At 36.8% G+C, this 12,651-nt stretch overlaps 2 protein-coding genes across 7 annotated transcripts in view; one reads left to right on the top strand and one right to left on the bottom strand.

Annotated features, from left to right (window-relative positions):
* Positions 1–12,651, bottom strand: part of LOC135693863 (uncharacterized) — a 39,463-nt gene that overhangs the window by 25,950 nt on the left and 862 nt on the right. For all 6 annotated transcript variants that reach the window (XR_016145045.1, XR_016145046.1, XR_016145044.1 and 3 more), the window contains exon 2: positions 1–12,651. This exon is cut by the window's left edge. Coding sequence is in view for 1 of the 6 variants with exons in the window: in XM_089114438.1 (XP_088970564.1) it covers positions 11,393–12,651 (1,259 nt within the window). In the remaining 5 variants the exon portion in view is untranslated.
* On the top strand, positions 9,182–11,336 carry LOC135693491 (uncharacterized). The gene is made up of 2 exons (XM_065211997.2): positions 9,182–9,502; positions 9,846–11,336. The coding sequence occupies exons 1-2, from the start codon at positions 9,182–9,184 to the stop codon at positions 11,334–11,336; spliced, it is 1,812 nt and encodes a 603-aa protein (XP_065068069.2).

The following is a 12,651-nucleotide window of genomic DNA, read 5'->3' as shown; positions in this document are numbered from 1 at the left end:
TACAAATTCACAGAAAGTGAACAGCGCAAAAAAAAATCTGCTTCTGCTTCTTGTATTTCACTGCCTAAACTTATCCTTACTGGAGTTCGAATTTCAACAAGAAATCAAAAAAGAGATTGTCCATTGACCACCTGACAGCAATTTGTATATGGTTACCAACAAACGGCAATCATCACAGCCTCACATGGTAACAGATGACAAAAACAGAAATAAGACAATTTGTCAATTTGCTCTTTTCCCGATGCACTAACTGTTTTATTTTATCTAAAAGGAAGCTACTTGCAGAAAGATGTAGTGGTTTTTCTAGAGTAGAAACATTTTAGTGAATAGTAAACCTTCTGAAACTTTTTTAAAATCCAGATCAGGATTTTAAATTTTCCACAATGTTTCAGTCTCAAATGATAAACATACTGCCAATGCAGAAAGGGGCTTTAACCGCCTCCCGCAATATTTCTAACATGTTCTTAAAACTATAAAAAATCACCCTTTCTTTGGATATGAGCATGTTTAAACCCCCTCCAAAAAACGTTTTAGCCCCTTCAATCTTTAATAGGTTGTGCGGTCCTTGTGAAACATACCAAAGGGAGTGCAGCCATTCCTGCCTCTAGAACATTGGAAAGTTCTAATATCTTGCTATTAATTTTAAAAATTTAAAATGAAAACCATTATATGTATGCTTATATATTATCAAACAGGGACATTATTAAATTATATTTGCAAATTTAAAGTTTAATTCTATGATTATGTTTATTTAACCTCTGGTTTTACCATGAAACTAAATATACCATTATGACATTTGCTATATTTAAATAATTAACATTTAGCAATACACCCTATACTTCAGGTTACAATGCAAGAAACCACCAAACCATTCTTTCCAAACATCTGAGCCAGAATGCAGTCAACTCCAGGAGCCACAACATAGGAATTACAATCGTTTGCCGACAATACAGTGATGTTTCAAATATGATCGTGGTAATAATTGTGCCAAGTCTCCAAGGAACCTGAACCATGAATTTAAAAAAAGAGCAAACAGAAATTAAAAAGCTTGGCAAACGGTGGCCAAATAAAGTCTAGGCAACTGGCAGCAAATCCATTGTCTTTATAGTCTGTTGTCAAGGAGCTCAGGAAAAGGAATTTCATCTCTGAAATTTGGGAAAACAACTGCAGCAGACTCTATCTACTGTTGCATTGATGAAGAGAATTCCTTTCGGAAAAAACAGGAGATGATGCAAATATCCAGCCAAATTGGTAGGTTTCTTTTGCTTTAACCTTGCCCTCCCACACCAAGCATAAAATCCGCAGATGGTACAGCAAAATTCCAGTACAGGCTGAAGAAGCAGCTGTTGAGGGCAATAGGGTAGTAATTGCTTTAGTGCTGGATGAAATGTCAAGTAGGGAGCAGGTTACATAGAATGGTAAAAATTACTCATGTGCTGGTGCTGGAATGCACTGCTCCTTTATGGCAAAAGTTAGATTGCTTTTGATGGGCCTTGGAAGGTTTCTTTTGCTTTTTTTGTTGGTTGGCTAAGTGACATGAATGTGCTAACCTTGCTAAAAGCATTCGACATGCATCAGTACAGCAAATCCAAAAATAACTCTATCAGAGCAGTGGCATTTGAAAGGAATTTAAACTACTCACGTGAAACACTCCAGGATTTGGCCGATTTGCAGAACTGGATAAAATATTCACATGTTTTCCTCTGTGGGCAATTCAATTGGTCAACTGCTGGGGGTCAAGTGGCTGTAAGTCACTTTTTCCTTTGTCGAATGCCTTTAATGTATGTATCCAGAGATTGTGGGGTACTGGTGCTCATGTTTATCTCTGTTACATTTGATGGACAATGCTGTTATTTTGAAATGACTACAGAGCTTGGTGGATCTTTGCGATCAAGTTTCCCTCATCCCTAAGAAATACAACAGCTAAGCATATATATGAGACACAAAGGGAAACTGGCTTTATAGGATTTCTAGTTGCAATCAGAAGAACATGAAAGTGTTCAAAAGACTGGTTGAAGATGCAGCTGCACCATTAATATTCCTTCTGATGTAAAAGTTCAGCCAAGATCATTCAGAGCAAAATCATATGCGATTCGTGACAACAGCTTTCAATCACAAATGTGGCACTGATAAACAAATATGATCTTTCCGAATGACCTGCTTTCCAACAAGACCACTACTAAACTGACACACCAAATATGTCTTGTTGTCAGAAGAAAAAGAGACAGTAATTTCATACACAGCTGGTTTTATTATCAAGATGGTTCAGAAATTGAATGCTTCCAAGACATGCTGTGATATAATTGGTTCTATCTCTGGAAACCCACCAAATAATTTTATGAAAACTGAAAGACAGGGATGGTCTCTTTAAATCTTTAGCCAGCACAATTTGAATATGCAATGAAAGAGAGGGCTCTTTTAAAAAAATGCTTGCAACAACAAAAGGGAACCTTCCAGTTCAAAAAGGAATTTCTGATGCCATTGATTGGTCTGTTCTGTAAAACCTTTATATTTTAAAAGATTTCAGGAAATTAGACGACCACATGCTTGAATGCTCAGTTAGAGATAATCATGTCTTTGCATTAATTTAAGTGTTAAGTACAAACTTTCATTTTTTGAGATGTTTTAGACTTGTTTACATTTAAATAGTTGTTCATCATTAGACTTGTTTACGATTTTTGCCTTTGTTTTCGAATTGTTTTGCATCTTTTGTTTTGTTTTATAAATGCCCCTGTAGACTCAATTGCCTGTGGAGTCGTGAGATATTAACTCCTTTGTTGTTAAAAGCTTCTTATAGTAGAATCGTTTATACCTTTGAGAGTAAATTTTATGTATAAATATGCGAGTAGTTTTTGGTAGAGGCTATGTTAATTTCTTAGGTTTATTAACTTCTATCTTTGTTGATTATTATATTATTGATTAATTCTAGTTAATTGATTGTTTCAAAAGAAAAGCTATTGAAAGAAAGCCTCAAAACAAAGTGAAAGAAAGAAAGTGCATATAGAATTGAAACTATTGATGATGCGAAAGATGGAAAACAAGAAATTGCATTTTCTGTAGACTGCAATATTTCCCAATGTAATGAATGGTGGATTGACTCTGGTGCTTCACAGCATATGACACCAGAAAAGAAAGGACTTTGTGATTATATTATCTTTAAAGAGCCACTAACAATAAAACTGGCTGATAACAGCATTTTGCTTGCCTATGGGAAAGGAAGTCTTCATGCACAGTCTACGATGGCACAGAAAAGGTGGATGTGGTTCTGAAGGATGTTTTGTATGTACAAAAGGTACAAAATAAATTGCTTTCATTGCCATCAATGACAGAAAGAGGGGCTGAACTTCAGTTTAAAGGACCGTTCTGTAAAAGTCATAATTGATAACAAGTCATTTACAATTGGACATAATCATGAAAGTTGTACAAATTGAACTCTGAACCAGTACACACATCTTATCTTGGATCTGCAGTTGATAAAGGTAAAAGTCAATTTGGCATTGTCGTTTTGGTTATTTGGGTGCTGACAATATGAAAAAATTGTTGACAGAAGAATTTGTTGATTGTATGGATTGTAACATAACTGATGATGTTAATGAGCAAGTATTTGAAGGTTGCCTTATTGGAAAACAACATCGTAATCCATTTCCAAAAGCATAATTTAATCGAGCATCAGAAGTTCTTGCAACAATACACTGTGATGTATGTGGTTCTATTAATGTGGAATCACTTGGAAAGTCAAGATATTTTGTGACATTGATAGAGGATGCATCTCGATACACTTATGTTCATTTCATACAGCACAAGAGTGAAGCCTCAACAAGTTCAAAGAGTTTGTCAATTTGTCAACCAACCAGACTGGAAAGAAAGTCAAGAAATTACGTACAGATAATGGTGGTGAATTTGGCTCCAACGAGTTCGCAAAAACCTGAAGGAAAGGGGAATTGTACATCATACAACAACACCAATGAATCCAGAACGGAAGAGAGTTGCAGAGCGTATGAATAGAACTATTGTTGAAACAGCTTGTTCTATGTTACATTATGCTAATCTACCAACCTCATTTTGGGCAGAAGCAGTGAGCACAGCAGTGTTCTTGAGAAACCGCAGTCCAACAGTTCCTGTTAATAAGAAGACACCTTTTGAATGTTGGTACAATGCAAAGCTGAATGTTTCAAATCTTGAAGTATTTGGTTGCATAGCATATGTACATGTTGCAGACGAGAATTGTCACAAGTTTGATGCGAAATCCAAACAAGTGGTATTCGTTGCATACCCATAAACTTTATGATCTTTAGACAAAGAGCTTCATTCCGAGTCGTGATGTCAAGTTTCTTGAAAGCACCTTCAGTAATAATGGTATGTTTGCATTTGAAAAGAGAATCAAGGATGAAGATTTGTAGTGATTTTAATATTGTAAAATAGGCCACATTCTACTCCTTCCTCGATCATGCCATCACCATGACATCCACCTATATCATTCATGGCATCACATACCACAGGGCATTCTCTTCAGCATTGTTTGCAGCTTCGCACATCTATGTCATGCTGAATTCTTCCCAAGTCTAGATCTTTCTTTCTCCATTGCCTCATCATTACATCATCAAAACACATCTGCCCAGACAATTCCTAGGGTTTCATGCTCTGTCTGTGAATATTGTCATTCTGTAGGCATCATACGCAACTACTCTCCTTTGTTTTGTTGGCAAAAGTTGCGATAAAGTTACAGAGAGGTCTACAGATGATGCATCGGTCATGACTTATGTTTTTTTGTATAGATCAAAATATACCACGACAGTGTGACTTGTCAAGGCTTTCTGAAATTTATCAAAATTATGCTGTTGTTTTTCATTGTGTGTTTTTGTGGAATTGTCTGTTTTTCTTTACAAGTTCACATAGTGAGTATATATTAGCACCAAAAGCCGCAATGAACTTTGCACAATATGTAGCCATTCGAAGGAAACTTCAGACTTTGCTAGCTGATTGAGGTGTAGATGCATTGTGGATTGACTTCACTTTTTCCAGATCTGAGAAAACATCTTTGTCGGAAAAGATGAAACCAAAGAAAGTCAAAGACTTCTGAGCACACAGACATTTGTTGCGATCCAGAGTAAGTCCAACTTTTATGAACTTCTCTATAACAGCCTGCAGTGCAATGTTTTGTTCTTCTGGAGTTTTACCATAAATAATTATGTTAAGGAATCAAGGTCAAGGAATGTTTCGTATTTTATCACTGATGACATGTTGGAATTGGCGTGCGTAATCACAACCCCAATCATTTCTAATTTTGGGTCTTCAATATCTGACCTATGCAAATGTATGCATTGACAAAATTTTCCTGTAAATAAAACCTCTCAGGAGTTTTAATCAGGGTATCCTTCAGGTTTAATGTACATGGGGTGTGTATTGTTCCTGTTTGCACCATATTTTGCAAATATTGAGAAAGCTAATACTCTTGCTCTATGGTCAAATGAAAGCAACTTTTCTGCTATAAAAAGTGAAAAATGTTCTGGTTGCTTTCCTGGTACTTTCAAAGCAGCTATACATGTGTTCATCGGCTCAACATTCTTTTCTTCAATTGCTGTCTTTTTCAATTTTGGGGCTGAATTTTGACTTTTGGCTGACTTTGAGACATCACCATCTGATGTCTTGTCAAGTTCTGGGTTGTCATTGTCAGTTTCATCGAGAGAGCCTTGTAAACTGTCTCTGCTCTTTCCTTGCTGAAGCACAGCAAAAACTGGAGCCTCTCCAAATAATTCCATGCTGATTTGTATGGTTGATCAGTGCTTTGGCCAGATTTGGTTTTATTTACTTTGCTTATCTCTCTGCCAAGAGTTGAGATCTCAATGTTAGAAATGTTGTCTTAATTTCTGCTGGTGAAGCATCCAAAGAACCACTCATCTCAGACAGAGTCCTTTCCCTATGTGTTTAAAATTGTATGATTTGTCATAAACATTCCACAAACAAGCTTTTTTTCTAAAAGATCGATCAGCAATACCACATCATCATTCGACCACTTCTTTGTTCCTTTCTGGGTTTGCTTTCTTCCTACTGTAGCATCTGGTTGGGCTTGCTTTCCTACCATGTTGCTCTCCTGAATGCTGCAAGTTGCATTTCCTGGCCTTTTATCAGCACTGTGTTTCCTGATGTTACATTAAATGATGCCAGGATGGACTGATCCCGAATTCAAATGTTGTAATTGATTCTCATCATCAGAACGAGACGAAGCATGACAAGCTTTTCCATCTCCAATGTCTGCCGAAATGAAACTAATGAAAGATTTCATGAAAGAACTTGAAATCATCCTCGACAATTTGTTTCAAAATACAGAAGTGTCTGTTCATAAAGAGATTGAGATTCATCATTGCATTTGCATAGTTTATGATGAGTCCTGCAATATTTTCGAAAGTGCTCTGGACTGGGGAAAGGATCTCACTCGCATACCCATATTTACATTGAAGGACATCAAGAATCATAGACTTTGAAGTGGAAAATTGAAAGGAATTTCAGTTTGAAAGACTTTGCTGACAGATAAAAGGTCAAAGATGAATGCAACATATCAGCGGACACATTTTTCAAAACTTTTATGAAAGAAAGGTTCAAAGTTAAATGTATGTGTAAAGTTCCAATAAAATTTGGAGAAAAAGTTCGAAAGTTTCATTTGCAAACTGTTCATGTCTTGCAGGAAAAGGCATACTGTAACCATTTTATGGTACTTTTGCTAGAATTGGTAGATTATTCCACCCAGCTTCTTCAAACTGTCCCTGGAGAGGTGGCTTGTACAAGTCAGCTTACACAGTGGGTTTGCCCAAGTAATAAGGGTTAAAGGAAATTTTTTTTTCTCATCGATGATTCAATATGTTTAGAAAAAAACTTGAAAACTTCAATTTTATTTTATTTTTTACAACAATTTTAATTAATCAATCCAGGATATTGTTTCTACAATTTCAATGTTGGATGTGTCAACTTCAACTTTTGTTCACCTATTCCTGGAACCGCATATGCATAGTATAGCACTACAAAGAAGTTCAAATGACAACTTTGTGCGAATTCAATTAGTCACCAGTGAAATTGAAAGATCACGTTTCTCTGAAATCTTCATAGATAAAACCGCTAAAAACTTTTCAGTTTCTCTACTTGAACCACCACTGTGAGCGAAAATCAATGGCGTAAAAGAACCATGCTCAACTTGTAAAACCCTTTAACTGTAGGTGCGTTTCTTCTCTCTTTCATTCCCTGCAAAAGTGTTGTCTAGTTTCTGGTTTCTGTACGAAGGTGTGAATAGGTTGAATACCCTTACATCAAAAAATGCACTTTGTTCCTTCTGCCAAAAGCCAAGTATGCTGATGTCAAGCCTTGCCTCTTTTGATTTGTTGGAATTCTTTGGGAGATAGAAGAGGCATAACTCCAATTGCATAAACAGGCATAGCAAATGGATCCCATTGGGTCGTTCCTTTGGCAGATGGTATTTCTTTACCTCTTGTGATAAAGAGACGAGATGCTTTTCCATAGCAGTTATTTACATATTGAGTGCCTCTCTATTTAAGCTATTAAAGGCATTTGATGCTTCCACTAGAAGGCCATCAGTTTCTTCCTCTTCAAATATATCTTTCATTGCATGTATCGCAGCCTCGAAGGTAATCAAGTGCATGACTGTAGATATCAGGCTTAATGACACTGATAATTGATTTTCCAATGATCTGTCTCAATACTTCGCCAATACCAATTGATCAAACTCCAGGATTCTTGTCAAGAGGGACCAAGTGGCATGAAAACAAATGCTTCAATCTAGCCTTTGTTTGATATCTCTTGTGTACAGTATGCATGTGAATTTTGCTAAAGCTGTTCTCAGTTCCTATCAGTTTCAGTTCCCAAAATTCGATCCTATAATGAAGAAACTAAAACACTGATCAGAAACTTTCAACCCAGGATTTCCCTTCTTTCAGAAAATTATAATAACCCCACTGTTCAAAAGGATTTACAATATTTCTTAGAGGTAGCATTTAAAGATTTCCTTCAGGAATTATCTCGACATATAACGTTGGGTAATTATAAATTCTCAACCATAGTCACAGTGGGTAATTCTTACACACAGCAACATGTTGGGTTATTTTTACGCATGCCATTAATTACGTAATGTGATTGTTTTTTTCTAAAAAAAACTTCAGTCCATCTAGGGTAGTCATTCCTCTTTCTGTTGATGTGAAACTTAGCAGTAGGTATGGACGACAGTCTTTGTGAATACAATTGGCAGACATTAATCAGAATTTACCTAGGTACCTAAGTTATCAACAATACTCATCAACTTTATTGCCCTGGCACAATAACTAATCCTTTTAAACATTCAAATGACCCTTTTGTGGGTCTCCCTTGACCTACTCAAGTGCTGCTAAGAAATACTTTTCCGTCTTTCGTTAAAGGATGTGCCTGAATATTAGCTGAGGCCTATGAGGTAGGCGTTTAATTTTTACGCCATTACTCAAGGAAGAACAGGGTTTAAATTAACGATGCAATCTTTATTTCATTAATTTAGAGAAAGAGTGAAACTGAATTTTCATTAAAAAATGTCTAAGGCTGCTAAAAAAAGTTCTAAAAATTGGTCGAGTAAGGATATTGACCAAGCTTTGGCTGAAATTCAAAGTGGACAATCAATTAGGAGCACTGCATCAAAATATGGGATGTCTGAAGGAACACTTAGATATCGTTCTAAATTGTTAGAAAAGGAAACTCTTCAAAAAGGGCGTCCAACTGCTTTTGATAAGAAACTGAAAGGAATCTTGCATCTTGCATTGGAATTATGTGCGAACTTGGTTTTAGCCCTACCCTTTAAGAGATTCATCATATAGACGGCTTGCCGGTTGACGTCATAAGGAAATGTAAACAAGCTGCGCGCGCATCCGTGTAGTCAGAAAAACATCGATTGAATTGAACGCGCTGTGAAAACAGGTAATGCACAGCTGATCATGTTTCGGGCACACTTATTCTGAGTTTGCAAACGTGTTAATTACAAGTGAACACCGTTTAAGTTAAACATGGTGACAGGTATTCAAAAGAACACGCAGTAAAACACGCTGTGGAACCAAAATCCTCACAGCTGATGTTGTTCTGAACCCGCCAATGTTAGGCCTATATAAAGAACTGTGTTTTCCTGTTAGCTTCAGTCTGGTGCCAAATTGATCGAAACATGGATTCTGTTTATTTAATGAGCCTCGAGCCAGAGGACAGAAATCACTATAAATCAAAGTTACGGCTTGAAACTGGCGAACAGCTCCCGGATCCTTTCGCACTGACTAGCGGCTGGAGCAACGACATCACATTATTACCAGATTTGTCTTGGAGAGACGTGACTGAGTACCTTATCGACACTCCGAGCAAATTTACAAAAGAGGCACTAAAAGCGTACAAGTCTCTAGAAGCATACGACTACTTCATATGCAATCATGTGCATGACTGCTATTACCATGAAGTTTCAAAAGACAGCGAGTTTTGTTTTATCAAATCGGAGGTAAGTTTAATCTGTATGATATTTTTTTGTATGAACAGGGTCGGGAATAGCCAGCCCCTTGCTACTTTGATAATATGAAGACAACATGGAAAATTATGCCTTTTAACCTCAATCTGATTGTCCTAGATGCATGTTTCTACAGGAAAAGTATACCAAATTATTTCTCAAACAGAACAAGATATTTAACGTGACAAGTTAGATTTCATTGACAGCAACAAAAAAGGCTGAACTAAAGCTTTCCATTATCACTTGTATTTTAATAATTGAGAGAAAATACTTTTTAAAATATTTGAAAGCTTCAAGCATAATTCTCAATTGACTAAAACTTTGCTTTCTCATTTAGGTACTGCCAAGCCAACGCCAAGGAGAGAAAACCACTTTGTATAAAGTATGGGTGTGTTTGAACAAGAAATTTGGGTGGGTCCTTACTGGAAACTGCACCTGTATGGCTGGCTTAGGGTCTGCATGTAGCCATTTGGCTGCGCTCTTGTTCAAACTCGAGGCTGCAGTACACTACAACCTCAATGAGAAAACTGCATCTACAAGTCAGTTATGCTCTTGGAATGCAGCCAGAAAACATGTAACACCTGCCCCTGCATCTGCCATTGATTTTTCAAGGCCAAAGAAAAGAACATTGCCAAAATCTCATGAAAAAATAAGGAGCAGTACAAATTTCAGTTGTGAAGATCCAACGATTGGAGAAGGGGCCATCCCTATTGAAAAATTTTCAGAACTATACAACATTTTTCCCAAGGCTGCTGTTTTTACAAGTTTGCCCATACATGAGTTTACAAATGTTGAAGAAAACAAAAGGGAGAACACAGCTGCTCAAGAAATGGAGGGAAGTGACACTGATTCTGATATTGAGAGTGACCCAAGTATTATCCCTGAGCCTTTGACTTCTCTTTTTGATCCTACTGCTGTCAACATGGATGATTTTACTTTGGATGAGCATGCCAGGAAACAATTTAATTTATATCGGGAAAATAACTTTCAAAGGGCTTTTGATAACCTTAGAAAATTGACAGAGAAGCAATCGTTAAATCCAGCTTGGATGATGCACAGAGCAGGAAGGATCACAGCATCAATCTGCTACAAAGTTTCTCGTATGAAAGACAGTAAATCTTTGATTTCGAATATAATGCAATACAATGATGGTTTTACATCAAAATTCACAGATTTCGGAAAGACCATGGAACCCTTGGCAAGAAGCAGCTTTATCAAAACTGAGGAGGACAACCACGCCAATTTTAGTGTTATTTTATCAGGTCTAATTGTTAATGCTGAAGAACCATATCTTGGAGCTTCTCCAGATGGTATTGTTACATGCAGCTGCCATGGAAAAGGAGTGCTCGAAATAAAATGTCCCTTTAATTACAAAGATGGTTTTGATGGTTGGCAGCACGATAAGAACTTTCCACTTGCAAGCCTTGGTCCTGGCTTTATCATGAAAAAGAACCACCCTTACTACTACCAAATTCAGCTACAAATGGAACTATCTGGAGCAGAGTTTGGATATTTTTACATTTTTGCTGGCAATAAAAAGGAAGGGATGATTTGCCCTGTAGGTAAAAACAATGACTTCATAACTAAATTAAAGGAGACTCTTACAAGCAAATTTTTTACATCTATCCTTCCTGAAATTGTGTCTAGGAAGACAGAGCTTGGAACACCAACAAATCGTTCCTTATATTGTACATGTAGGAGACCAAAGTTTGGAAAAATGATCTTATGTGAAAACAAAGATTGTAAAATTAGATGGTACCACTATCCTTGTGTAGAAATGAAAAGGCGTCCAAATGAAAGTTGGTACTGTAGAGATTGTAAATTTTAGCCATTAAATTTCTAATGTTCATTAAACAGTACATGTAAATAAAATCAAAACATGTTCTATTTGTTAACAACACTTTGGTTTAAATTTACAATACCGGACACAACAACCATTATTTTATCAATTAAATCTACATGACTTATAGGTAAAGTGTGTTGTAAAATTTTGAATTTTTTCAATTGCCCAATGACCCTCTCCACATGAATTCTGACGTTTGATAGTTGCCTGGATTCATCTACATCCTTTGCTGACAACTGTGTCTTCCCACGTGTAAATTTTGGGATCTTTAGATATGCTCCATGTTTTGCCAATTCATCTTCAATTAGAAACCCTCTATCTGCTAGAACACAATCGCCAGGGTGTAGCTTCTTTAGGAAACCTGAATCAATGGTAATCTGCTTGTCAGAAACTCTGCCCCCCCAGCCTTCAGATAAAAATGTGACTGCACCTGCAGGACTGATTCCAATGAGATATTTAATTGTATTATTATGCTTATAATTTGACCAAGTCTGAGCCCTTGCTGTCAGATTCTTTGGTCTTTCAATAAATATCTCACTGCAATCAATAATGCAGATACAGTCTCTATATTTTCTCCTGAAGGACTGGGGAAGATTTTCCTTGATTTCTATTTTGCTAGGCCACACAATTAAGTTCTTGAGGGATGAAGAGAGTCCTGGAAGCCAGGTTCGAAAAATTTTTGAGATCATGGTGTTTGTGCAACCAAATCTATAAGCAATGTCTTCATTCATGAGGCCAAGCTTAAGCTTCATCAGCACAATTAGAACATGGTCCTCTTCTGACAGGACAGAACTGCACTTTTTCAAATTCCTTCTTACCAAAGAAACAACCCATAAGAAAACAGCTACAGTTGGTAGCCCAGTAAAAAATTTTAGATCTTTATTTGATTTCTTTAGTTTTTCAAAACCGAATCTCCCTTTTTTAAGTTTTTCATTTTCTTCTCTCAATTTGTATACCTCTGCATTCCTTTCCCTTAGTTCTTCCTCCAGCTGAGACACCTTGGTTGTTAGTTTTGCTATGGTAGATGTAGCCAAAACACTTTCATCATCTTCCTGGTTTTCCTTGTTACATGGAGGCACGACACCATCATTTGATGAATCGGAATGCGGACTTGCTTCTTCCGATGACACCCTTCCAGTTACTTTCCAACTGACATGAAATCTCCCCCTTTTCTTTTTAAGTGTTTCATACCTTGCTTGTTTTGCAATTTTGTTTTCAACTTTTGCGATATCTCTCGCAGATGTGTGCTGGAATATTGTAGGAATCCAGTTGGGATCATCAGGGTTCTCCGATCTTTTAC

Source organism: Rhopilema esculentum, chromosome 20, assembly GCF_057945365.1.
Source record: "Rhopilema esculentum isolate cy_ngs chromosome 20, ASM5794536v1, whole genome shotgun sequence".
Classification (NCBI taxonomy): domain Eukaryota; kingdom Metazoa; phylum Cnidaria; class Scyphozoa; order Rhizostomeae; family Rhizostomatidae; genus Rhopilema; species Rhopilema esculentum.
The sequence above is the reverse complement of the archived record's forward strand: the minus strand, read 5'-3'. Positions and strand labels throughout refer to the sequence as shown.